This window comes from Corvus brachyrhynchos, unplaced genomic scaffold, assembly GCF_000691975.1.
Source record: "Corvus brachyrhynchos isolate BGI_N302 unplaced genomic scaffold, ASM69197v1 scaffold115, whole genome shotgun sequence".
NCBI classification, from domain to species: Eukaryota; Metazoa; Chordata; class Aves; order Passeriformes; family Corvidae; genus Corvus; species Corvus brachyrhynchos.
The window spans coordinates 9229458-9257357 of record NW_008239553.1 but is presented as its reverse complement, the minus strand read 5'-3'; the positions used below and the strand labels follow the sequence as shown (position 1 = coordinate 9257357).

General features: G+C 40.6%; 2 protein-coding genes across 4 annotated transcripts in view; both read left to right on the top strand.

The window, feature by feature from the left end:
* The window catches only part of LOC103620771 (cytosolic phospholipase A2 epsilon-like), a 35725-nt gene extending 20962 nt beyond the window's left edge, over positions 1-14763 (top strand). For 2 of the 3 annotated variants that reach the window (XM_017741964.1, XM_008639471.2), the window contains 14 exons: positions 3-66; positions 763-926; positions 1198-1290; positions 1804-1841; positions 2469-2604; positions 4074-4210; positions 4688-4910; positions 6346-6460; positions 6974-7111; positions 10117-10224; positions 11126-11317; positions 11721-11887; positions 13033-13219; positions 13432-14763. In XM_017741964.1, coding sequence (XP_017597453.1) covers positions 3-66; positions 763-926; positions 1198-1290; positions 1804-1841; positions 2469-2604; positions 4074-4210; positions 4688-4910; positions 6346-6460; positions 6974-7111; positions 10117-10224; positions 11126-11317; positions 11721-11887; positions 13033-13219; positions 13432-13640 — 1971 coding nt within the window. In that variant the 3' untranslated portion in view covers positions 13641-14763. The remainder of the gene's footprint in view (positions 1-2; positions 67-762; positions 927-1197; positions 1291-1803; positions 1842-2468; positions 2605-4073; positions 4211-4687; positions 4911-6345; positions 6461-6973; positions 7112-10116; positions 10225-11125; positions 11318-11720; positions 11888-13032; positions 13220-13431) is intronic. The other variant, XM_017741965.1, reaches the window with a different exon arrangement.
* An 88-nt stretch (positions 14764-14851) lies between these two features.
* Positions 14852-27900, top strand: part of LOC103620949 (cytosolic phospholipase A2 epsilon) — a 42629-nt gene continuing 29580 nt past the window's right edge. Inside the window, exons 1-3 of the mRNA XM_017741959.1 lie at positions 14852-16250; positions 21232-21848; positions 23080-23169. Of these exons, the coding sequence (XP_017597448.1) occupies positions 16226-16250; positions 21232-21848; positions 23080-23169 (732 nt within the window). The 5' untranslated portion in view covers positions 14852-16225. The remainder of the gene's footprint in view (positions 16251-21231; positions 21849-23079; positions 23170-27900) is intronic.

Genomic DNA, 27900 nt, shown 5'->3' with positions numbered 1-27900 from the left:
AGTCTCGTGAAATTTCCTGCTTGGAAGTCCTGCTGGACAACAGATTGACAAAGAAAGAACCTTCAGGTTAGACTCCAAAGTAGAAACTAAAACCGCCTTATTTTATGGTTAACTGATTTTTCCTCAGTTGGTTGGTTGGTTTGGGGTTGTTTGTTTGTTTGGGGGGGTTCTTTTTTTTAGGTGGTTTTTTTTGTTTGTTTGTTTGGTTTGGTTTTTTTTTGTTTGTTTTGGTTTTTTTTGGCTTGTGGTTTGTTTTGTTTTGTCATTTTCTTATCTGGTAATTTTCCTACTTTGTTCTTACAATTAGAGGACAGGAACTGGGTGATTAGGAGTGTATACACAGATTCACAGATCCAACATAGTGTGTCTGTGATAACTAACTATAAAAACTGACTTTGAAATTAAAGGGAATGATTAGAATGACAATGAATCTTATAAATGCTGTAAAGTAGAAGTAAATATATATTTCTCTCTCAACTTACATTTTGTCCAATTTGCCTGTATGTCTGATTTTTTTAAAACATCTACTGCAACTTTATAAGCTTTTTGGGGTTTTGTGGTTTGTTTTTGATTTGCTTGTTTGCTTTTCTTCTCCTCCTATTTCCTGTAATGTTCTCTTGTTGCATAAATAGAGTTTGGAAGCTTTTAAGCATTGTTGAATGGTTTACATATAAATTTCTGAAAGACCATTTAGTGTTCCATTTCTGGGATCATAGTCACTAATTTCTTTGTATATTTTTGATGCTTGGATTCTTTTTTCAGAAAAAGACTTCTTGTTTTCAGTGAAGGGATCGTACGAGAAGACCCAGACCCTGTCGCTGGGCTCTTTCTGGCAACCTGTGAAGCCCCTGAACTTCCATTGCATCAAGTACAGCCTGTCAGAGCTGTGCATGGCTCTAGCAGAGAAGAAGCCTCATTTCTGCTCGGTATGTGGTCATTAGCTTGAGCAAGCACAGTAAACTCATGGTTTTCTACACTTGACTGAGGCAAATAGAAAGAGTTTGTATTTTTAATTAAGAGCTATCTTTCATGAACTTCAGCTCTGAAACAGCATTGTAACCTCTAAGACATACAAATATTAGATGCCAACTTGAATACTGCTGGACAAGGACCCCATTTGAAAAAAGTAAGTTGGAGACAGTTCTTTTTTATGGTGTATATGTGAAATATTTTTCTACATTATAATTTATTTTTCAGTGTACTTCAAGTGAAGAGAAAAAAGATTGCCATGCATCCCTCACTATTCCTCTGGATTCACTTCCATTCAGTGAGAAAGTGGAAGTAGCAAAGGTGATTGATACAAACTTCTTAGAATAAATATTAAGCTATAGACTAAAGATCAATGGGCACGAGTTAATTAGATCCGTGTGAAGTAGGGGTTTATATATATATAACTCTTAGTGCCCTTTGATTCCTAACAATTTCTAGCATTATGGACATGTACATTTTCATATGAACCAAACAGAAAAGAAAAATCACAGGCAAACACATGACAAAGGGATTTCTGTGATCACCTGGGGGACTAAAGCAGATCAGAGCAAATGTAAATGATGAGGCAGAATGGAACACACTGGCAGAGCTGGTGTTGGGTTTTGCTGCATACTGCTCTCTTTATCTTTAGTATAAAACAATATAAAGAAAATAAAGTGGACTTGGAGAAGTTTTAAGATTTAGATGGATTCTCTGATTCTTATGGCTTTGTGGCTTAATGTAGCTTTTAGAAAAAGAGAAGGGCTTCAGAGCTGATGGTAAAGAAGGAACATAACGCAATCTCCAGTGTTTATATTGTGGTTTTTTTCCTAGGATGAGACAATCAATTTACATGTGAAGTCAAATGACTGGTAAGAAATTCTGTCTTCGGGTTTTGTGGTTGTGAAAAAAAGATGCTTTTTTGCCTTCTTACCTATTTCTGTATCTAAGGGAGAAAGTATTTTGTCAATTATTATATTACCTATTCACCCTATGTTCATTACCCATGTCCAGAAGCTGGTTAACTGTGCTAGGTGAATTTTCCTGCTATGCTGCTATATAGGAGCTCAGTTTAGATGGGGAGAATAATGTTTTCTGGTTGCAACATCTGTAGAGCTATATATTTAGAAAAAGATGTGTTTACACTTCGCTTTCCTTACTTGTAAGAAGTACAGGGTGTTTGTATTTATAAAATCTGGAGGTCCTGAGGCAAGAAATCCTAAATATTCCACTGTTTATAGTATCCATATATGGATTGCAGTATTTATGTTAGACGCTTCCTGAAAATTATTGTAGTAATAAAGAATATTTCTTTCTGTAAGATTTTGCTTTTTGCAGTTTATCAGCCTTTTCTCTACTTTATCTATACCATCTGTGATGTGCTTTTATGGGGCCAGAGTAGCAGCTTTTCTAAGCCTAATAATAGAGTTGCAGCTTGTAAGCAGACATTAATTTTAAGTGATCGTGCACACCCTATTTAACCCTGGACTTTGCTTGAGGTCCAGAAACTTAGATGCTCGCTTGGAATTTGATCTGTGTATGGAGGAGAAAAATTTCCTACAGAAAAGGAAGAAGTTTGTGGCTTCTGCTCTGAAAAAAGCACTACATTTAGAGCAAGACCTACAAGATCATGAGGTATGGGGAAGCATCACAGAGACTGTAACATGCTGTGTAACAGGAATATGTTATGTTCATAGCCCTTTGCCTATTGTTTCTTAACTAGCCCTGATACATTCACTGCACCATGTAAAGCATTTTCTACATTTTGTACTTTAGATGAAGCAATGTGAGAGCCAGGGTTGTATCTCTTGTGTACATCCTCTTGATACACATTTTTCCAGAAAACATAATGCTATAAATCAGCATTTTTTCTCTATTTCTTTTTCATCTGTGCATTATAGACCTGGATAGTCTGACTGTTTTAGCTGATCATTCAGTCACCAAGACCCCATAAGGTATTTTATATTATCAGATTTTTGGAGGGACAAAATCTAACAGTTGAAGTGATGCATAATACTGGCTGATGAGAAGGTGTCTTATTATAGACTCTGTCCTCTGGTGCTCATCATCTCAGCTGTAGATCCTCAAATAGAATAAAGACATTCAACATTTTTTCTCTCATCTGCTTGTCTGAGTTAGGGTTTGTAATGTCCATGCTGGCATGGGGATGGTTGGTGCTTTAGGGAGGGAGAATGGTCTGTGATCAGGAACTTGAGAAATGAAGAACCAACTTGAGAGTTGGTTAATTTTTTTTCACCTGTATTTTCTCCTTTGTCCAGGACAGGTGGGCCAAAGGCATATTAGGTAAAATATGACAGCATGGTTTTAGACATTATAAATGATATCCCTGCTCACAAACTGATAATATTACTACATTGTTTCTTATTGGCACAGTAATTTCTTAAGTATAAGAATTTTTAGGGGAAGTACTTCTAACTATTATTTTCAAATTTTCCAGCAAGAGAATATTTCCTTATAGTCAGGTAAATCCAAATCAGAATACGTTGCTTTGACCTGAAATGTTCGATTTGAATAAGGAAACTGTTGAGTATTTCTTTGATGCAATTTCCTGGAAATGGTGTGTGGAAAATGTCAATTGGATCATCTTCTCTCAGTGGGCTCCTTAGAGAAATTTGTCTTCCGGTAACATAATTTGGATTTCCATACAATTAGGCTTCATCACTGCAATTATATACTCTAGGTACTTTGTAGGAGATGTAATCTAGCTATTATGCTTGACTTACAGAGAGGATAAGCTCTGCTCATTATCAAAACAGAGCTCTCATGGGATATTTTGCTAAGGAAAATGCAGTGTAATATTGAAATGCCTTGAAACAATAAGTTTTGAGCTGCTTTGATAAGCCAGCATGTAAAAATTTATAATCAAAAATGATTGATTTTTATCAAAATCCTCAAAATCAGTTAGTTACTTTTTTTTTCCTGCGCAAAATACACAGTTTTCATTTGTTTTTCTTCCCTGCCTGGGGAAATGGTGAAATGTTGGAATTTTTTGTGGGACTGAAATACTACATTTCACTCAGCTCTTATCACTTGTGCTGGTAAACAAAGTGTTGCTTACCACTGCGGTGTTGATGATTAAACAGGTACCAGTTGTAGCAGTGATGACAACAGGAGGTGGCACTCGGGCACTGACATCTCTGTTAGGCAACCTGTTGGGTCTTCAAAAATTGGGTCTCTTGGATGCTATTTCATACATCACTGGGTCATCTGGTTCAACATGGTAAGGAGATCCTGAACAAACACATGACTCATCACCTCTATAGTCTGCTGTGTGAGATATTTCTTCTCTTTATTTTGGTAAAGAAAGGCACACTGCTTTAGTCTCAAGGTTTCTTTATTGCTGCATTAGGAGCACATTGCCCAAGCCAGTGTATGGCCTAGGTGCTGCCTACAGGGATCAAGATTTTCCTTGATTCTTTGTTTCAGGTCCAGGATCTTTCCTACAGAATCACCTGGGTGCAAATCACAGCCTTGTGCATAAACCTTAGTAGCAAGGAGGGGCTTTTTGCAAGTCCTCATGCTTCACTAGTGATTTTGGAAAGTCCTCTAAATCAAAAAATCTTTTACATAATAAACTAAGCCCAAAAGATGCTTTTAAAGAACCTCAGCTAGTTAATTTGATGTGGACCTTAAATCTAAGTCTGAAAAGTGAAAGTTTCTCTAGCATATGACAATGCACTTCCTTTCTTTTCCCCAGGACTCTGTCACATTTGTATCAGAGTGCTGACTGGTCACAGAAGGATCTATCAAGACCGATTGGTGAAGTCCGCAGACATATGACCAAGTGCAAGCTAAGCTGCTTTTCCCTGGAGAGCTTGAAATACTATGCAAAGGAGCTAAAACTGCGGAAGCAAGAAGGATACCAGATCTCTAGTGTTGATTTTTGGGGGCTTCTGCTGGAAAAAGCATTAGATGATGGGGTAGTGTTTTCCCTACGTTTTCTCTAACAGCTACTGAATACTATCGTATGGAAAATGAAGCTCCAAGGACAGATGCCTGACAGCATGCCAGCATTATCCAGCAGATGATTTCTGCTTACTAACAAAGGGGTTTTAGAACTGTTAAGGTTAGAAAAGACCTTTGTGTCCATCCATGATCACCATCGTTCACCACTAACCCATGTCCTCAGGTGCCACATCTACGCAAGTTTATAGATTGTGATTCCACCACTTCCCTGGGGAACCTGTTCTAATGCTGACCAGCCTTTCAATGAAGAAATTTTTCCTAATATTCAATTTAAACCTCTTCAGGCACAACTTGAGTCCATTTCCTCTTGTCTTATCATTTGTTACTTGGAAAAAGAGACCAATCCCCACTTGTCTACAACCTCCTTTCAGGGAGTTGTAGAGATTGATAGGGTCTCCCCTGAGCCTCCTTTTCTTCAGGCTAAACAACCCCAGCTCCTTCAGCTGCTCCTTGTAAGACTTTTTCTCCAGACCCTTTCCCAGCTCCATTGCCTTTGCTCCATGTCCTTCTCTGGACATGCTCCAGCACCTCAATTTCTTTCTTGTAGTGAGGGGCCGAAAACTGGACAGAGCACTTGAGGTGTGGTCCCACCAGTGCCAAGTACAGGGGGTCAATCACTGCCCTGGTCCTGCTGGCCACACTAGTGCTGATCCAGGCCAGGATGCCATTGGCCTTCTTGGCCACCTGGGTGCACACTGGATCATGTTCAGCCACTGTTGACCAGCATCCCCAGGTCCTTTTCTGCTGAGCAGCTTTCCAGCCTCCTTCCCCCAGCCTGTAGGACTGCCCGGGGTTATTGTGACCCAAGTGCAGGGCCTAGCCCTTGGCCTTATTGAACCTCATATGATTGGCCTTGGCCCATGATCCAGCCTGTCCAGATCCCCCTGCAGAGCCTTCCTGCTCTCCAGCAGATCAACAACTCCCACCCAGTTTAGTGTCGTCTGCAAACTTGTTGAGAGTTTTATCCCCATGTATCTCTTAATGCATAATTAGCAGCCAAGGGGCTTCTGTTGACCAGAAAACCTATGTCTCCTTCTTCAAGTATGAGTACCTGAGTACCTAACTAAAGAGTCATACTGTTGGTTTATTTTCCTCTGTTCATCCCTGTGAGAACTTAAATTTCCATGTAAAGTGGATGTATTTATGAGAAAGAACAGGAGACCATTTTTTTAAAAAGTGTCCTACAGCTGTACCTGTAATTAAATAAGCCTATGTAGATATGTGAATGTTTAGATCACTCCTTGGTTAAAAAAATGTTTGGACACAAAATGAGTCGAGAGAATGATGAAATTAAGAGGGAAACAGGGTATGTATTTTGCTGTATTTTGGAAGTCAGAGAGTATGCCAAGAGGGTCCCTTGATTTTGCTCTGTCTTTTATCAATTCACAGAAAAATAACCACAAACTCTCAGATGAGCAACAGGCATTGAGTCAGGGTCAAAATCCCCTACCTATCTACATGATCCTCAACATCAAAGAAGATTACAGCCTTTCAGAGTTCAAAGGTGATGGCAAAAATGGGCTCATTTGGTGTTTAAACTATCGGCATTAGCAATACTTCAACCTCTTGTACAGCTGACCCATAGCATTTATAAACAGTTTCTTTTCCTCCTTAACTTCCTTTTCCATTTCCAGACTTTGTGCCTAGGTTATGGGAGGAATTCATCTTCTATGGGGCAGGAGAAATCTTGGGGAAGTGTTTAAGGACATCCAAGGTAGTCACAAGCCTTAGCTCCAAATGTGGGGTAACTTAGGCTGACCCCTCTTCATATAAACTTCACTTATGTTCTCTCTGGAGAGGGTCATTGGAAAGTTTTGAATGAACAACACTGTAAAACATTACTGAGTGAGTGGCTGACACCAGCTGAATGATAACTCCCTACCCTGAAGAAGGCCAGTCTGTGGTCACCTTGCAGATAGGGCTTATCCTGCAGCTGCCTTTTTGCCTTTTTATAGCTCTGCCAGCAGGGAAGTAGGGATAGGATTGAGATTTAAAAGTTTGCTTTGTGTCTCTGCAGAATGGGTGGAGTTCACCCCTTATGAGGTTGGGTTCTTAAAATATGGTGCCTTCATTCGTGCAGAGGATTTTGGCAGTGAGTTCTTTGTGGGTCGCCTGATGAGGAAACTTCCTGAGTCCCGAATCTGCTTCATGAAAGGTGATGTGCTCTATTGCAAAAATTTGAATTGCATTAAAATGTGTTTTATTTTTAATATAATGCAAACCCTGCATTGGACTGAGACCAATTTTACACCAGGTTGTTCTCACCTCTGATTGAATTCCTTAGACAATGGAGATGGGCTGAAAGTACTGAGAGGAAATTTCAACTCACACTATTCATTGTTGCTTTTGTCTTGAATAGTGATGCTCATCCCTGAAGTTTCAGGGCTGCTTGAAGAGGTTAGGTTCATTTTGAACCAACCAGCAGCAGAGTTCCACGTGAAAACTTTGTATTTTGAAACTGATCTTACAATCAAATTTGTCTATGAATGGCATGATCTGAGAAGCCAAAGTAATGTTGTTACTGAGTTTGTTACAAAATACGGCAATTTAGAGTAGTTTTGTGAACTGCTACTGACACTTTTTTCAAGTTTAATAGTATTCTAAATCCTTTGTAATTTTGCTACCGTGATAAATCAGTAAAATTTATCATTCTTAATTCAGTAAATTGGATAGCATCCAGTAATATATGAAAAACAGCTTTGCAGTTTTTATTCAATTGTTTTAATTTTGCTTAATACTGGAACTCTCTACTACAACCCTTGTATGTTGGTTCTCTGGGGTAAAGTTTCTGCAGACAAGTCCGTCTGCTCTTAAACAGATATTTGACATGTAAATGAGCATAAGACACAACAGGACACCAAGGATACGGGTCAAAAATTGTTAACTTCTAAAGTGACAAATCCATACAACCAGCAACACCACATGGTACTCCTTATTTAGTGTTCAGAGAAGCTGTGAATGTCTGTATTATACAGGAGGAGTCCAGAATCATATTGTTCAAAACATGAGATAATAGTTGGGCATAAGAAAGAAAAGACTGTGCTTAGTCTCACAAGCACTAAATCTCACAGCTTTATTAGCTATGCTAAGAGCTTTTAGTGATGTCATGAGTTAAGAAAAGAGATGTCTGACAGAAAAGACTCAGAAGAAAACACAGGATCCAAGAGTATGAATAGAACTGCAAATGGCAGGAAAAATTCATGCAAGGTAAATCCCACTGGTGGCTCTGAAACCCAGTACTACAGATGCAGCCACCAGGACTAGAAATCCCAAATCCAGGAGCTTGAGATACTGGAGAATATGCTGAAGAAGAGATCCCTTCATTCTTCCCTTTTTCTTTTACTTTTCCATTAAGCACTCTGTTAGAGGTAGGTCACAAAGCTAGGTGAGACTACAGAGCCTTCTTCTGAGAATGTTGTGCCTCTGTTGCAGTTCCTCAGTAGCAGTGGGGGTAGTGTGTTCATACCGGAGGTGGCCAGGTAGCAAGCACACCCAACATGTCCAGCCTGCGCTGAGCTCTGTTCTCAGCCTTGGCACCTGAGCCTGGTGATCCCGCAGCCACGGGTGCGTCTTTAAAAAGGATAAGGTGGCGAGTTAAAGCAATGTTGCCATCTAGTAATGCCACATGCAATGCCCTCTTGGGTTACTATTAAAATGTACTGTTAGTTACAGCATGATAGTTCAAGGATAAAAGCAAGATGTCATTTGCAGGGAGATGAAAGGCCTTTTTAAAGAGCAGTGGCTAGAGCTGGAAAGACTGGATGAGCTTATGGGGATACAAGACCCTCATGTTTCCAGAAGAAAGTCTGGGGTTCATGAGAGCTTGTCTGTTCTTTTCAACTCTGTCAGCCTAGTGAAAGACACCATCCCTCTTCACAGTTCTTACTTCAGCCAATATAGGTACAAAGAAAATTCAGTGCAAGAGGTTAGGGCAACACTGCTATATAATTATAAACAAGTTCTGAGGACACAACAATGTTTGAAACATATTAAAATGCAGGAACAGTGTGTTACTCCCAGGGCTGAGGGAACAGGAAGAGTTACGGAGTGAAAAGGCACCAAGAGAAGACAGGAGAAACCAGAGGAGTTGCCTTCTCACAGCAGAGTTGGATAGAAGCTTCTCAAGCTGCTGGAAGAGAAGGTTTTCTTGACAGAAACTGGCCAGTAATTATGTGCAAATGAACTCTGGTAGCCAGCTAACTGTAAATCCAGAGAGCCCCCACTGATTTCTTGATTATGCATTTCTAACATATCTTAAGAGAGTCTATTCTTACAAGGACTTCCTGTGAAGCAGAAGGCCTTTGGCTTTCTGTCCCACTCAGAAACATGCCAGGTTTAAAAGGGAACTGTATTTCTGTTAATAATTTATGGGATGAATAACTATTTTATTGTGTAACTCAAATTATTGCATCCTGTACAATGTATGGCTTTTGCAAATCTTTCACTGGTAGAGATTTTCAAGGCAAAGCACAGCACTGCCTACTCTGATTGAGTTCCTCTTGTTGCCTATGACAGAGCCATGGAGGAAGAGATACTTTTCAAGATCTAAGGGACTTTTGAAGATTTCTGCACTGTGGAGACATTTTTTGATGTTCTTTAACCTGGGATGGCAAAAGTGGGAGAAAGACTATAGGAATGAGAACAACAAATAGAAGGAGAAGAGTCTCCCTCAAAAGTCCTTGTGCAAAGTGAAATCATAGAGGGACAGCAAAGACGTCTTGTATTAGAGGACTTTTCTGCAGACTATCCCAAACTGTGGTTCTAACCATTTGATTCTTGACTGTCCAGGAGCAGCATCCAAACCTTTAACTGAGTATCCACTTGCATATGACATATTTTGTGGAGCAGACCCTTGTTTTATAGGAAATGGCATGGTTTTGCTTACTTATGACAGTTGATTATAGGATGGAAAATGTTGGTTTGTATGTGGCAACGAATTACAGTGGCTGAAGGCCTCACACAATGTTTTAAACTATTTAGGCTCCTCCTTGAGGACAGAATGCTAGTTGCTGAAATGAACTTCATATAGTTTTTGGTAATAATTTGGAAACCTTGAGGCTTTCCAATACCCCTTGCAAAGCTGAGAAATTATTTTTTTTAAAGGGATGTTTTCCATTAAAATGTTTCTGAAGAAGTTTCCCTGTTCTCTCCATTGCACAGGCCTATGGAGCAATGTCTTTTCATACAACCTCTTGGATGCCTGGCATTCGTCAGATCCTACACAAAGGCGCTCACTGAGGTGTACCCAACACAGCACTGTTGATATTGGTTAGTTATGTTTCTGTTTTACCTGTTGCCTCATAAATTCAGAGGTTTCATGTTGTCAGCTGTATCTAACTAGGTTTCCCCTCTGAATTTATTCACAGCAATATTATTTCCATTAATCTCTCTTAGACTGAGTTTATGCAAATATAAAACTACTGAAGGTTTTAAACAGACTGTCTTTGCCAGGGGTCCAGCAAACCTCTATGTTGTAACAAACACCCCAGTGCTGTGTTCTGTGTCTGCCTCAGCAGCTGGTACTTTTCATACATTGTTATTGAAGACTTGGATATAACAATTACGTGCAACTCCATTTCAATTTTCTTTACTCTTGTTGTAAACCTGTCTTTTTCTAAGAGGCCTTGGTTGTTCTTCCTGTGTTCAAAGTCAGTTAGTGAGTTTGGTTTATGGGTTTCTATCACTTTCTCCATGGAAGTGTTGCAAAGCCCTAAGCTCAATAAATGCCTGTGATAAAAAGTCATTAGCCCTCTTTGCCAATCTCATGAGGTGCTGTTTAGCACAACTCTTTTTCTCTGCTCTTTTATGGATGTCTAAGTGTCCTGACAGCTTTCCCTTTCTCTTTTTTGCAAAGCTGATTTTTATTAATTTTGAAAGGAACAGGTCCAGATTCTGACCTTCACACAGGGAATCAATCTGTGAGTTCTATCAAAGAGCAGATCACTTTTTCCAGCTTCAGCAAGTTTGTTGCCACTCTGTTTCTCATGGAATATGCTTTATTGAAGATTGATTTTCTTCTTATTCCTATTTTGACATCGATTTATTGGTATGTTGCAATGCCTTATTAGGATCTTCTTTTCCCTAGCTAATGAGAGATGTCTTCTGTTATTTTAAGTATTGCAAAGAATTATATCAAAACAACAATTTTTTCACCTCCTCTATCTTTCAGGAGAAGAGCCTTCTCCATCAGACAGGAGACACGAGTTGGAGACTTACTTGGTCACCCCTGAATGTGGCATCATGGGGATCATTCGGCGGATCCTGACGGAGCGGGTGATGGTTTCAAAGTTCTACAACTTCCTGAAGGGGTTCCAGCTGCACAACGAATACCTTCAGAGCAAAAACTTCTGTATATGGAAAGGTAAACATCCTTGAAGGTAATTTTTTGCCTTCTTAGATGGTTGGTGTTTTCATCAGTAAAGAGAAGGCAGAGGATGAATGTTTGGAAATTAATATTTCAAGATAACTATTTAAATTTCATGCAGTTAAATCAGCTTCAGGAATTCCCTTGACTCCAGGACAAGAAAATTACTTCTCATTTGGGGTGGAAGAATAGCAACATGAGAAATGAAGGAACTCTTTCTCATTGAACAGGTCATTCTTTTATGTGTGAAGGCTGAACTTCTGTAGTGTGTCAGGGTCTTGGAAAGTAAATGTAATGGAGAGCCAAGAGGCATTTTTTTTCCCAATTTTTCCTTATAGTCAAACAACAGATACACTGTTTCTTCAGTGAATCACTCATTGTAACAAATATTTCCTTCTAGATACCGTACTAGAGAATTTCCCCAACCAGCTGACAGAAACAGCAGAGTTCATGTGCCTGGCAGACACGGCAGGATACATCGATATTAGCTATCCACCGCTCATGAGGCCAGAGAGGAAAGTGGATGTTGTCCTGCACTTAAACTATTCTTCTGGATCACAGACCTCGGTGTGAAAAACACTCGATTTTCTTTGATAAACAACTGCTGCCTTTTAGCTCTCCTTAACTCCTAAAGATTTAGAATAATTTATGTAGATTTAACTGATTCTGGGAGAAAAGGATCCTTGGTCTACAGTTCCCTGTGCAGATGGCTAGGTCTTGCAAGTGATGCTGGTAAATCCCCTGAGAAAGATGTAATATCAGATTTCTAAATATTTTATTTGAATTAACCCTCTAATGCTATCTCCTAGACCTGTGTGCTCCTGTGATCTCCATTTGGCTATCCAGATTACACTCATATGGAGTGTTTATCTGGTACTAGTTACCACCACTGATGAACTCATTTTGGTTGTGTCGTGATAGTCATATAAAGTTATCTACATGCAGTATAATTAGGAAAAATTTTTCCAGCTGTCTTTAGAACAGTAACTGGATTTTTTTGTCATCGTTCAAAATTGTGGAAAAGAATTGTCCTTTGACAATCTCTGCTGTTTCAAATACCAGCTAATATTCCTGTTACTAGATATGGATAAGGCAGAAATTCTTGAAGACTAAAATTTTCATACGTGCCAACCAGACTCAGGAAGAAAAATCCTATTTTCAAAAATTGCTAACACACCTGCAAGGTTAACATTCCAGTTAAGGTGATGTTTGCTCCCAGATCACTGTTTGCTTACATCACTTTTCAGAACCATCCTAAGGCATCTAAGACAGAGGCTTTTAAATATTTTATGCCAAGTCAAAAAAATATTTGTAATTTTGCATTTAAAAACTTCACTATTTCAGATTCTTGTCCATTCTACTTGTTTCAGGATTTTCTTCAGAAGAGGTATCTTTCTGTATCATAAGCTGCTAGGCCACCCTTCCCATAATCATGGACATTTTACTTATCTTGTAGATAAAGGCTAATGAGGAGAAGGAGAAGGTAGAACAATAATCAGGAGTGCAAGGTGGAGACTTGAGTCTTGAATTGTTGTTCTGTTAATAGCTAGTAGTTAATATCTCACATAAGAGACAAGGACAAAAGAGATATTGATAGTGAACCCTGCTCTCACATCTTTGTGAAGATCTTTTAATGGATGCATTGTACATTAGGAAAAGTGGTGGCATGTGGCAGAATTTCTGACCTTTTCTTTTCTTCTGTCTGAATTCAGCCTTTGGAGGAAGCCTCCAAATACTTTAAAAAGCAGGGAATCCCATTTCCCAAAATCCACATGAGTGAAGAAGAGAAGAAAAATCTAAAGGAGTGCTACATCTTTGAAGACACAGAGACTCCAGAGGCACCAACTGTGGTGTTTTTCCCCCTGGTGAATGACTCCTTCAGAAAATACAAAGAACCTGGTAAGACATAGGATGATCCTTCCACCACCTGGCAGCCCTTTGGCTGTGGGATGGGAGACATGGTTGTAGTGTGATCTCCTCCCTCCCCTGCTGTGCCTCCCATTGGAGAGAAATGCAAATGCCAAGGGAGCAAGGAGTAATGTTGTGCCCCACCTGGAGAGTGGGAGGTATCTATATCTATACCCCACTGATGATTTTTCTTTATTTGTCAGGTGTGGAACGCAGCCCTGATGAGTTGGCGCAGGGTAATGTGGATGTTTCCACCATTTTTTCCCCCTACTGCTTAAACAGCTTTACCTACACAGGGGAGGAGTTTGACAAGCTGATAGAACTGACCAGCTACAACATTCAGAACAACCAACATCTCATCCTTCAGGCTTTGAATTCAGCCATAGAGCAGAAGCGACAGCACAAAAAATAAACATTCTCCTGAGTTTCAGAAAGAAATCTGCATGATTTGTTTTGGTTTGGATTTTATTTTTGATTCTTCTCTAGAGAAGAATCAAGACCTGTCTGTAAACGAGCACAGTAGACTTTGGAAAGTACAGACTTGTCTCAGCCTGTGGTTCCTCTCTACCACATGGTAGAGAGATCAAACAATCAAACAAAATAATGATTAGACTTGTGCTTTATTTATGTTGGGTTTCACTGCCAGTGAACTTTTTTTCATGCATATACATGTATATGAAGTAAATTGAAGATCAGGAAAGATGAGGTTTATTGAGAAGTTTTTAAACGCATGAATCTGGGACAGTAGTACAAATTCCTTCCAAATTTGCTATACTACTAGAAGTTGTATGTGAAGTAAAGACAAATGAGCTATGGATATTTAATTTATTGCAAATCTAGTGCAGCAGGAAAATACATAATAAATGTGGACAATTTCAAAGAACATGAAAACTACACTTTCCTATAATGTCAGCAAGAAATTTTGCTAGAAATAACCTGCCAAGCTAAACATAAAAGAAAATCTGAGACTTCACATGAAAAATACACATTTTCTATACTTCTGAATTTAGAAGTTTTATTATACCAGCAGTATGTAGTTTTTGAAAATCTCTTGGAAACTACTGTTTCAAGCCATATTGTGAGTCAGGATCAGCTCTTCCAGTGCAGGTATAACTATCTAATCCAGGGCTCTACTTTTCAGTGAACGTTCATGGTATTTAGAGGATCCAGCTCAATATCCACATCCTGTTAATTTCAGTGGTTTTCATAGTATTTCTTGTTATTATAAGATGGGATGCTGTGAGAATTAAAACATCAAAAACAGGGAGAGAGATTTTGTGGTCAGAAGGCAAGCTAAGTGCTTTACATGGATATCCATGGGTAATTCATGGGTAATCACACGATTTTGTCAGTCCCTGCCTGTCTAAAAGCAACATAGGATATAGCACAAGGTAATTTGTTGAAACTGTTTCTTTTTGAGTTGAAGACCAAAATAATTATTTGTTTTAGGAAATATTTTAGTAAGACAAATAGTATGTAAACCTGTTTCATTATAACAAAGATCCTAATCTAAAATAAAAAGATACAATGCTTCAGTCAGTATCAGTTGCCCTTAATCACTTCAGATTTAAATAAAACAAAGCAGCTTGTCTGTGCTGAAGTAACATGTATTGGCAAACACAGAGCTATGAATAATGTATCATAGCCAAAACCGAAAATTAATTCAAAATGAAATATGAACTTCTAAAAGGCTGAAAAATTCTCTTCCCTCTTGCTATAATGATCTCTCACCCTTCAATGATTCCTTTATGCCTTGTCTTCCTCTATCCTTTGTTGTCTTTAGTTTCCCATGCTCACCTCAGATGACCTCAGCCCCCTTAGGCGTGCTGTGTCCTTACCCCGGCTGCTCTTCCAGGCCCTCACACCTTCATCCAATTTGCAGCCTGGGTTCAAACCTCTAGTGTGCTGAAATGGCTGTTTACTTGTTGGTGCTCATCAAGGGCTCCCCTCTTTGTGATCTCCATTGCTGAGTCATCTGGTCCCTCTTGGCATTTCCTCTCCTCTGTCCCAGCTCTAACTCCCTCCCAGGCTTCCCTGGTTATCATTATGACAACCCCATTTGTGTGACACATGTGTTTGCTACTTCTCCCAACTGCCCATCTTACAGCTGAGGTTTCAGGCAGCTTCAAGAGCTGCAAATGAAGTTCCTACCCCTGCCATCTGAGACTTTGATGACACCAGAGTTCAAGAAGCCTGCCTCTCTCTTCCCATCCCCGTCTTTAACTATGCTTCCCTTGATGTTTTCTGGTTTAAAAGTGGGAAGCCCTATTTACTTTCAGTGGGCCACTGAGGCGTTCTCTGCTGCATCTGCCAGGGTGTTTGTCCCACCTCTCAGCAGAACACTTGCAGAAGATCCTTGTCATCTGTTCTTGAAGGCCAGCAGGGAAGTTTTGTGTGGCTTGGTCTGCGGGCATTGTTTCTTTCTGGTTCAGCTTTTAATGGGGTACATTTCCTATGCTCTGACTCTGGGCTGTACTGAAGCATTACAAGAATGTAGGTAACAGCTGCAGATGTGGGCATTTGAAAGTGCTTTTTGGTTTTGCAGGTTGGGAGTGTCCCTTTTTGCAGGAAAGAGGAGTGACTTCATGGAATTATCCCTTCAAGGAAGGAAACTAACTAGAGGGGAGAGAAACACTGCAAAAATCTAGGTCCATGCTGTATCATGGTGTTAGCACCAGCAGGAGTTAACCTGATTTTTCCTAAATATTTTATGAGATAGAGCTCTTGGTAGATGTGGTAATAGGAGCTACAAACACTAACATGCTGACCTCCTTAGTTGTAATTAATATGTTTTGCATCTTTTCTGTGTCTGCCTTTTTCTTCTTACCTATTAATTATCTGTAGTAAGTGAAGGGATTAGCATGCAATTGCACCTGTGCCCCAGCCCTTCCGATTATCACAAAGGTGCATGAAGAACTGGGCAGCTCCCTGAGGTGACTCAGACCACATGAAACTAAGGAAAGCAGCAATGGGATTCTTTAACTCCTCACAAGGTGTATGAGAACTCGGACAGTCCTACTGGGTGAGTGCCACTGAAGAAACAGGAGCTAATGGGATGGTTGGCAGCAGCATTTTGTGCTGCCCTGTAGCGCAAAGAGTGATCAAATGAGATTATTGCAAACATTCTGAGGGAAATGAGCTAGTCATCCCTGAGACTACAGGTTGCACCATGTGACTGATGGGAAATGTGTTTGCCACAGCAGATACAGGAGAATGTGAGTGGTAGAACAGGGCTCCTGTCTTAGAAACCCTGTGCTAAAACCTGCTCACATGTAAAGCTCTGCTGTGTATGTGCAACATCCACTGCCTTACTAGAGTGATAATACCACAGAGGAGGCCATTAGGGCCTTATTTCCTCATACCTTAGTCAATAGTTAAAACAGCTGAGAGTTCTGTGTCATTCATGCCACTGAAGCTTTGTACCTTCGAGTTCCTCCTGAAAGTCTCTCCCTTGTAGGGCTCCCACTGAAGCCCAGCACTCCTGCAGTGTTCATGAAGTACTTCTCTAGCACTCCTCCCACACCTCCAGCTCATGATATCAAAACTCTGGGATATGATGTCATGTCTCCCGTTTTTTCCTCCTTGGGTCCTGAGGTCTCCTTTGCACTCCCTCCAACCCACTATTGCTTATCCCCTTTTCTCCATGCAGCTGGATGTCTCGTCCAGATGTCATAGCTTGATCCCAGCTGCCCTAGTGCTTGTAGTATTCATGCTTGTTCCAAATATGACCAAACCTCCATCATTCAAACCTGAAGCTTCTGGAGGCACGGTTACAGTACAGAGGTGATGTGAGACAAAGGGGAAAGATTAAGAATGATTAAGACAGATTAAGATGGTATAAAACGCAAGGAGGGAGAAACAATAGAAGGAAAAAACCAAATTATAATACCTGAGAAAAGTGAAAAATGGAATTTTAGCTATGATGTATTCAGATGAACAAAGAAAGAAAACACATACTTTGAAATCCAAGAAGTCAATGGTAAAGAAATTATGTCAGGGAATGGAAAGAGGAAAAGAAAGAGGAAATTGAGAACTAAAAGGTGGTGGAGATACTTTATCTCCATTTTAAATATATATATCACTGTTTTTTTCAAAGCAGTTTTGATAGGCTGGTCCTTTAAAAAGAACAGCAACTAAAAATCTCTAATCTAGAAAATGTCATGGCACTAAGTCTTAATGCTGAGGTTCTGACCGTCTGGGCTTACAGATATCTGATATGCACACTGTGAGTACTTCCTAGCTGCCAGCTCTGTCTTCTTTTTTTCTGCCATTAAATACTGGGAAAAGATGGTTCCTTGGCCCCTAGCAGCCTAACTTCCTGCCAACTACTGCTTATTGCAGCCTTCTCCCTCTCAGCTAATAATCTGTATATTAGTTTGCTCCCTTCCTGTTTCCTTTATTCTGCTGAGAAAATGGAGCCTCCTTAGAGACTGATAACTATCAGGTAAGGAGCTGCAAGTTTCTACATATATTAATATGTACTCTTAAATCTTGAGCAAGTTGTTTCTTCAATTTTGCAATTTCTGCTATTCAGCTGGATGACAACCAGTCTTAAAAGCAAGTCATGCTCCAAATTTCTCCTTGAGCTGCATTTCTTTTAACTTAATATCTACTTTGTAAATATAGGCTATAACTTGGTTTTGACATTTAATAGATGATATGATAGCCTAGAATTTGTTGAAGATTAAATGCTTTGGTCCCACATACAGAAAATAATTCAGAAAATCCTTCACAGATGCTTAACAAACACTTTTTCTGGTCATTCTTAATCTCTAGTCCATAATCTCTGCTGGTGCAGGAGCTGATGGCCTGTAACCCACAGCTGGGTTTGGGCGCAAGGAGGAAGGACTGTGGTGGTCATATTGCACTTGTGCTGGTTTTCAGCTCATGGGGATACGATAAACTTGCATGTAGTCTGCAGAAATGTGGAGAATGAACAGTGATGCAAAAAACTTTGGGAACTGCTCTTGTAGAACTGTAGTCCTGGCAAATTTTCTCCAAGTACAGAACAACATCCCATAGTGAGAGATCTCCAGGCACAGAGGACTTTCTCACTCTACAGGTAACCACTGAGGGCTGTACATTTGCAACATGCATAAAATCTGAGAGAGATAAATTTACACTTCAATTAGGCAGCTCTAAGAGTGGTATGGTAAGTTCTGGGCTTTATCCAGTGCATCAGTAACTGTAACATGAAAGAAATGTATACAGGTATTGAACTGTGAGTGCAAAGTTGTACAAAGTCATTAATGATGGTAGCCTCTCTACTGGGACAGGAATACCTCTCAGTATCAGAGGTTTGTTCTAGTTATATGCTAGATGCATACAAATGCTGATGCATCTATACAATGGCTATAAAGTGCCATACTTTTCTCAGTATGATCTTAACAAGAATATATTCTAGTACTTTTAAACTTTTTGGTTTAAAATTTATTTCTCAGAAGATTCATGCTTACTTGTTTCAGGGGTAAGACAACCAACAGCAGTAATGACAGTCTCCTGTGAGTTTTCCCTCCTGCTCCACATCTCCTTCCTTCACTAACTGCACAAGTGATGGCCTAAGATACCACTCCTCTCCTGCAGGAAGAGGACATAGCTGAGCCAGAACTCCCATCTGACTTTGCTCTCCAGTGCTGGCTTTTTTGTATAGAAGTATTTATATGTCTGAGAGTAGTGAGGTGGTTGCAGCCAGTCCTGGTTGTGCTTCCACCTTTTTAGAATAATCTCAGGCTCACTTTGCCTGGCCTGTTCAAGGCTAGGCAAGCATATATTTTTGCAAGGCATTTAGTGGTACACTGGTTTTCAATGGTTTTGGTCCAGTCCAGGACTGGGATTAAAAGGAATCACAAAGCTACATTTGAACTTGTTGAAAATTTTAAGTTTGTAGTGTAGCTCCATTTCTCCACAGCTTGTCTCTGCAGTCGGATGTAATACAGGTACCTCTGCCAAGTGAGTGATGCTTCTGCAAACCACGTTGTAAGATGAGTAAGAAACCTAAGCAGTAGAGGAAGTACAAGGTTGTGCTGGTTTTGGCACACTGTGTGTGATAAGCAGATAAGACTGTGATACCACTACACTAAAGGAGTAGTGTGCAATTTGTTGCTAGGGCAACTACATTTACATCTTTGAAACAGCTGGGTTATTTTCCTTCACCTATCCTTAAATGACTGAAACACGTAATGTAAAGAAAATACTTCCACTTGAAGCATCTGCTTTTCATTGTCCAAGTTGAAACCATCCAGCTTCGTACATTGAGATTTTAAATGAGATAGCACTAGGTCAGTTGTTAATGAGAACCTTGCAGTTTTCTTTCTTTATGGTGTTCCCTGTGGAGTGACTCAGATGGGAGCAGAGCACCTTGATTTAGCTGAAGGCTGTACAGATCATTATAGATAGCCAAGTGTGCCTGTAATGGGGAATTCACTCTGCAGACGTGGAAGTCTGTACACAGAATTAATCTTTCTTCTCCACAGGCTTCCTTGAGGACAGAGAATCACAGCTTTCTTCAGGTTCACCAACTTTAGAGGGATTTCTTTCACTCATCATCAGTTATGCTAATGGTTCTCTGAACTAACCAGCCTTGGGAAAGTTGTTCTGCTCTAATGACAAGTACCCTGGTATTTTTAGTATCCAATGGCAGGTCTTCCAAGGTCAACCAGGTCTTCTGTTCTGACCAGATTAAAAAAAAAAAAAAAAAAAAAAAAAAAAAAAAAAAAAAAAAAAAAAGAATGATGCTTGTTGTCTAAATTAAGCTGCAAAAGGAGTTCTCCAGGATGTAGCTCAGAGTGTCTATGACCTGAGGCCAAAAGATGCTCCTGTACTTCCAGTGTGGGCAGAACTACTTTTCATGCTGGGAATGCAGATGCTATGACACAGCCTACTGTTACTGGAGCTTCTAGTTTGTTATTCATTTGTTTTTCTGTGTTTGAAGATGGTAATTTTCACTGGGTAAGCCTGAAGATGTTCATCTGCTCTTTTGTTTGTGTTCTTTGGTTGAACAAATCTCTGTAAAATAAAAGTGATAAAACTTAACCACTGGATACTGTATGCCATTCATCTTGATGGGAGTTTCCCACAGCTGCCATTTAAAGTTCAACTGCCTTTCTCTGGAAAACGTATAAAAGCATAACTCTTATCTGCTTTGCACAGCTATTACATATTTTCTTGTGCCTTTTTTGCTGTATTTAAGGTACTGCTGGGTGCAGCAGTAGTCCTGGGTCATGCCTCGAGCCATAGGCACTGACTTCAAGACCTCTGTTACCCTCTGCAAGCATCCACCTCCTTCTTCCCCCCTGTCTTATCACACTCAATCCAGTGCTGCTGCTCCCAGCACATTGATCACCTCCTCTACTTACAGCTCACCTTTGCAAAATGAAGCCCCGGCCCTGTACCCACACCTTGGCCTCTCTCCCCTGGGAAGAAGGAACGGGAGCAGCCCAGGAGGAGCTGGGAGCTGCATGTCCATGCAGTGATCTCTCAGGCGATGGGGGTGGCCCTCTCCAGGGGTTACTCCGTGGCACAGGGCATTGCCCCTTTGCAGGCACTGAGCTCAGGTTGCCCCACCTGTGAGGAGGCTTTCACCAAAGTGCACAGGGCTGTGCCAGCACACAGGAAAGTCACTGCCAGTTATTTACATGCACAGGCCTTTTTCAGGGTCCAGTTTCCCACACAGGAGATGTCCCTGCTCAGGGCAGGGAAGAAGTGGGTTTGAAGGAGCAGGCCTCAGTGGCAGCGCCCTCCATGCTAGGACTCTGCACACACAGAAAAAGGTGGCATCAGTGCAGGACCTGTGGGGCAGGTGCAGGCTGGGAGAGGTTCCCAGCCAGAGGAAGGCACCACATTCCTTTTGGCTGTTGTGCTTGCGCTGTAAGGTCTTCCCTGGAGCAGCCTATCCTTGGTGCTCCACTGTCTTTGGCAGTGGGAGGGGAGTCCTTCACTTAGAGAGATGAGATGGGTGGGGCCTCAAGTCATTCTATAAAATAACAAGTCATTGACTCCCACAGGAATACATCCTACAAACATGTCTTGGGAAGTGCTGCCAGTGGAGGTACCAGGAGCAGATACTGAAAATGTGTCTCTAGAACCGCTGCCTACAGAGGTGCCACGAGTAGATCCTGAAAATATATCTCTCGAATTGCTGCCCGTGGAGATGCCAGGAGTAGATCCTGAAAACATGTCTAAAGGATTCCTGCCCATGGAGGTGCCAAGAGTAGATCCTGAAAGCATGTCTAAAGGATTCCTGCCCATGGAGGTGCCAAGAGTATATCCTGAAAGCATGTCTAAAGGATTCCTGCCCATGGAGGAGCCAGGAGTATATCCTGAAAACATGTCTAAAGGATTCCTGCCCATGGAGGTGCCAAGAGTAGATCCTGAAAACATGTCTAAAGGATTCCTGCCCATGGAGGTGCCAAGAGTATATCCTGAAAGCATGTCTAAAGGATTCCTGCCCATGGAGGTGCCAAGAGTATATCCTGAAAGCACGTCTAAAGGATTCCTGCCCATGGAGGAGCCAGGAGTATATCCTGAAAACATGTCTAAAGGATTCCTGCCCATGGAGGTGCCAGAAACACTCTATTACACGAAATCAGGGAAGACCATGATGCCATCAGATGCACTAGAGGTAAGAAAACAGCTTTAAAGTTTCGCTTAAGGTCCTCTGCATTTGACAGAAAACAAAATCCTGCTTTGTGGGTGTGTTTGTATTCAAGCTAGTGTACAAATTTGCTGTCTGATGGAACTATACAGCAGTTCCTCTGCCTGAAGGAGTTTAAGGTGAAATTTTCACTACAAGGCTGTCAGTGGCAAAAGTCCTCCTGAATCCACTGGAGCCAAAGATCTCATCTTCAGAGACAAAATGAGAGAAGTCAGAGTAGTATGGGGACAGAAAAAGATAAGAAAGGGAAAAAAATGAACAGGGAGGGAAACTTGCTCTGGGGGACTGAATTATCAGCCTTTTTTCTTCTGCAGTTAAATATTACTTTTATTAAAAACTTTGTCTTTCTGTATAAATAGCAAGATTTTGACATGTATAATAATGTGTCAAACCCATTTTTTTTTTGTTCTAGAAAATGGGATAAGGACAGGATAGAGACCAGGAATGGAGAATTGAATTTCACCTACACATTCCCTTTTGGGTTCTGAATTTTTTCATTTTGCTTTGCATTCTCTGTATTGTTTCAAGATTTGCATTTAGTTTTAACTGTTGTACATTATGCATTGTTCTGTGTGCTCCCTGACTGGATGAAGGTGCACCACTTCAGGAAGTGCTTTGGAAACAGAAACAGAATATTTTCAACATTTTCTTGGAGAAACTGTTCTTTAATGGTGCTCTACAAAGTGCTTCAAAAGGGGGCACCCTAAATTGTAGAAGTATTTTGGAACTTCTCTTTCCTGAAAAAGATTAAAACATTAGATCTAAAATTTTGCAACTGCAATGTTTCACATTCTGTGTTCAAACTCACAGAAGATACTCTGGGGTATTTTAAACCAAGGTTTAATATTGCTAAGAGCAGGAGCAGATTGCCAAAAGAGCACATTCAAAACAAAAAGCAAACCTTTTTCACAGAATAAATGCAGAGACACCTTCTGGGTATTTTACAGCTGTGGTGGTTTTTCTTCACTGACTTACTGAAAGGGTACCCCTTGGGTACACATGGATTTTGTGCCAGTGTGCACATGTGGTGGTTTGTTCATTAATCTGAGCGCGATAACACAGCTGGGTGTAACCAACAGCCCTTCTAATCGAGGTTTCATCAGAAATTGTTGCAAGTAGAAATTAATTATCTATTGTGATAATGCTGCTGCTGTTGTTTTAATGTTACCAATTATTGTTTCTTTCTTTCTTTCTTCAGGATGAAAACTCAGGCTTCGATCCCTTGGGAGATGGTGAACAGCAAAAAAGGAGAGATGACAGTACTGTGCCAGACCAAGGTGATTTCAAGGTATTAAGAACAGGAGAATTTAGAACCAAAGAGTGCTAAGGGTTTTGTTTCTCTCAAAAGGGGAGAAGGCTCATGTAGATAAAGAATGATGGCAGCAGCTTGAGTGTTGCGAGGGAAATGCCCCTAAGCCTATTGTTTGAATCATTTTATTCCTCTTAACGTTTATGATTTTCATAGAATCATAGAATGGTTTGGGTTGGAAGGCACCTTTAAAGGGTCATCTTGTTCCAAATTCCTGCAATGAGCAGGGACACCTTCAAGTAGACCAGGTGGCTCAGTTTCCCTAATTGCTTGTTTTATTTCTCTGTTGCATTTTATTTGGAGCAGGCTGAATATCTAGTATTTTAATCTCTCACTTACTTCTAAAAGAAATCCACTGGTGAACTTTCTGTTCCACAATACTTTTTGTAACTGAAATGGCCAAAAGTGACAGTGAGGCATGCCCTGATGCAATGGCTTCAGTAGCGTGATCTCCATCCTCGCAATTTATGAGGAAGTCCTGCATTATTGAACCCTGATCCTTCACCAATTCTGTGCTCCATCAGGAGAGAAACTGTAGTGGGATTCGGTAAAAGGAGTGATGCTTATGACGCCATGATGATTTTTTTGCCTTTTCTTTTATACTCCTTTTTTACCTTTTTATAACTTCTGTATTCTTAGTGGATTTTTTTGCCTACATTCTTGGACTTGTTTGTCAAGCTAGGAGACTAAACATTTTAGAAGCTTCATAGTTAGGGATCAGAAAGCCCCAGACCCAAAGGTCCTCTCCAGAACACATTCTGTAAACTAAGATAGAGCCGTCCAGGGGAAGGTTCCTTGGGGAGGGGGGCTCATTCAAGCCTCTCATTGGGGAATTTTGGATAGATATGCTAATTAGTAACACCTATAGTGTTATACTCGATCTATCATGGGTGTGCATTGCAGTGTGCATTTCAGTGCATTCGACCTGGACATGTGCACCTAAAGATCCTTAAAATAAATACTGAGGTAAAACCCCTTTTCCCCTTCTACCCGTCTTTGATTCTTGATTTTAAGACCAGGAAAAAGCATCACTTGAATGTGCTAGGGCTATTTCTTGTGCATGAGCATCAGTCAAAGATTTTTTTTTTGTTAGAAATTACTGGTTTGGGTGAGAGTTCTCATTCTGCTACTGTGCAGTGAGTCTGGGCATTATTTCCTATCTGTCAATAGAGAAGTTTAAGAGTGATTAATATAAAAATTTTGTCCCATGAAGTACCTGCTTCTGAGGCAGAGAGTTCTGTGAAAATTCGTGCTATAATCCATGCAGACAAATTCTATTGAGGCAAAATGAAGCTGAAAAGGAGCTTTATCTGAAAGCTGAAGTCATATTGGGAACAGGCAGACAGGTGAGCTTTCTGGTAAGCTGCTTACCAGGTAGTTCTGCTCACAAATTTAAACAAATTTTTATTCATAGTCACAATACTTTTTGTTTTTTCACATGCACTCTTCAAAGTTTAGCTATTGTGTTTTCCTTTCCCAGCATTAGGATAATTATTATTTTTAAAAAAATTAGTGGTTTTAAAAGATTATACTGTATTTTCACAGAATATATCCTATAATAAGTCTAGGGTCTTTGTGGCATTTCATCTTGCAAATATTTAGGTTACAATGTCTAGTATCTACAGCCTGGGGAGATACTAAAATTCTGGACCATGTCTAGGATGAAGAATTCTGTAGGTAGGATGAAGAATTCTGTAGGTAGTAAAAGCAGGCTGAAAAAAATTATTGATCCATTTTTTGGTATAATATCTGTTCCTTACAAGGAGTCAGGAACTTAAAAGCATGATGAGAGAAAGAAAAAAGATTTAAGCTCCTGGGTTATAATTACTTATGATAATTATACATATGAGAAGTAATTTCTTGTCTCCATTTCTTAATCACACACAGTGATGTGTTTGTTTTTCCTTTGTGTGCTCAGGATATAGACTTAGATGAAAGACATGTAAGGGTCATGAAGTTGCAAGGGGGCAGGCATGACAGTAGTGGACCAAAAGAATCATCTGATATATTCACAACCTTCTTCTAGACCACTGTATTGCCCCTGTCTCACACTGAAGGATTATTTTTTACATTTTAAAATTCCAAAATTCATGACAATGCCTTGGTGATGGACTGAGTTGTTCTTGCGTGTGGTTACAGAGGCACTGTTTTTGTCTGTGTTCAGAATACCACACACTGTCCTAGGCACTTGCATGATCATTACTTGACTACATCAACAATCATATGTTCATGTGAAGCATGCAGATACATTTTTCTCTCCTCCTAAATGTTTCTCAAATATTAATTCTTCATCACCAAAACTACCAGAAGGCTTAAATATGGGGGTCTCTGCCTGCTCAGAGGGATTGTCTGTGAGAAAACTATGACAGCATTTGCCAGCAACTGCATATGTCTTTACACCAACATGCTGATTTTTATCGGCATTAAGAAATCTGTGTTATTTGGGCCTTGGCTGGTGCTTAGCCCCATGCTAAAGCAACAGGCAGAGCCAGCTCTGATGTTTCAAACATCAGTGTTTATACCAAAATATTTGAGGATTGCAGCAGGTCTCGTATAATAATGCATGTGAGGGAAGGGGAGGGGAACAATTGGATGCATAGTTCTAAATTCATCATGACCCATGTTTTAATAAGGCTAAGATGCATCACATATCAGGTCAAGTCATACCTCATTTCCCTGCCAGACATGGGCTTGTTCTTTCAGGGTTTGTGCAGGTGGGAGAGCTGCAGACCTTTAACGGAAGAGGTGCAGGCTAAGCTCTCACCCTTGTGTAAAGCGGGAGCTCTGGCTTCTGCTGGATTTTGGAAGTTGGAAGCAGCTCTTGAGATCATGAAAAGGGGGGGGACCTGCCACACGGTAGAGCAAGATTAGGAGCAAGTTGTAACATCTGCTTCTGGTGCAGGGCGGGCTCAGTAATGTGAACAGGAGCTGAGGCAGGCAGGAGGGCTGGGTCCCCGCTGGCACCAGGCTCTTTGGCATGGGCTCCTTGACTGCCAAAAGGGCCAGAGCCTGCTGTCAGGAACAGCTCCAGCCCCAGGCTCAGCAGCAACTGGAAAGGCAGGAGTCAACAGTTCCTGAGCCACCCCCAGCCCCATGGTGCTTGCAGCAGCATGGCTCCAGCAGCAGCTCTGCTCACCTGCAGAAGCTGTTCTGAGCCCAGGCACCTCCTCTGCCACCCCGAGTGGTGGTATGGAGATGCCTAAAGTACAGACTGCTGGAATTACATGTTCCAGCACACCTCCCACTTCAAAAATGAACCTCATAAAATCAAATGAGGCCACTTCCCATCAGGTCAAAACTTTGAAATATGGTTTGTCTAATCCATATTTGACATCAAAAATGCAAAACATCTGTACCTGAGATAGAGATATGTGCCCTTGTGAATCAGTAGTCAGAAACAGAGATTTTCAGAGTGTGATGCATGTCCTGTGGTAATGTCTACCTTAGGATGAGAATCCAGAAATGTTCAATAGCTGTCAGATGTAAACACTAATTTTACAGCTATCTGGAATTAGGTGTAAAGAGTCTCAGCCCTCAGGTGGTTCATGCTCAGGTGGTTCTTTCTGTCATATTTGTTCTGCTTGGAGAGGGCAAAGCACTACAAAAGGGCACTGGTTTTTTTTTACAGATGGACTATCCTATTGCTCTGGATATAGTTTTGCATATGGAAATAATTTTGAACATGCAGTTGAACAGTTTAAGTTTTCAAATAGACCTATTTTTCAAAATCTGAAGAAGTCTGGTTGTCAAACATCTGCAAACACTAAAAGGTGAAGGTAATGTAAACAGTACTGGAAGGGCTATGCACGTAGCCTGAGTTATCAAACAAATAAAACATCTCTGCAGATTTATATAATAAGTAATAGAAATAATAAATAAATAATGCATGTATTTATTTATTAAATATAATTATACATCTCTGCATTTATGGGATCACTGTGCAGTGAGAGTATCCATGTTGCGTTGATCATAATTTGAAGTTTTGCTTTTTGGAAATGTCTATCAAGCACAGTATAATGTGCATAGTCTCATTTCTCAAAAGTTTTATGAGTCCCATGATGGATATATGTATGAGGAAGCAATTACCTGAAGGATACAATTCTTGTGACCTTGCATATACCTGTCATGCTCCTGTGGACACGGAAAAATTTCCCATGCTGGAACCAGGGTTATTGTGGCTGTATCCCTGAAAGGGGCTTTTCCATCTGGATGTGGGCATTTTTAATTCATCGATATCCAACCAAGAATTCTGCTAATCCTGGTGAAAAGGTGGTCAGATTAGAAGAAGAAGATATGCTACTAATAAAACCCATGAAACACACAGCCTGTGAAAATCACCGCTGTGGCAGCAGTGGTCACCAGCATCCCCAGCCCACGCACAGCCCCACAGCCCTTGGTTGAGGTGCCCAGCCCCAATGCCTGGAGGAGGTGAAGGAAGGAAGCAATTAGAGCATCTTTTCCATCGTGGAGCCTGATTTTGTCAAGAATGAGGAAGCTTCAGAGAGGTGGCCAAGAGCAGCAGGTCTGGGCAGCCTGCCATGGGGGATCCCGGCACATCCCACAGCATCCCACGGCTGTAGCAGGCTGTGGCAGGGATTGGTGAGTGATGTTCACAGCCTGAAGCATCCTGACTGCAACTGTAAAAAACTCACACACAGTCTTCAAGGAGACCTGACTCTCAGACAGCTAGACTTTCACACACCACCAGCT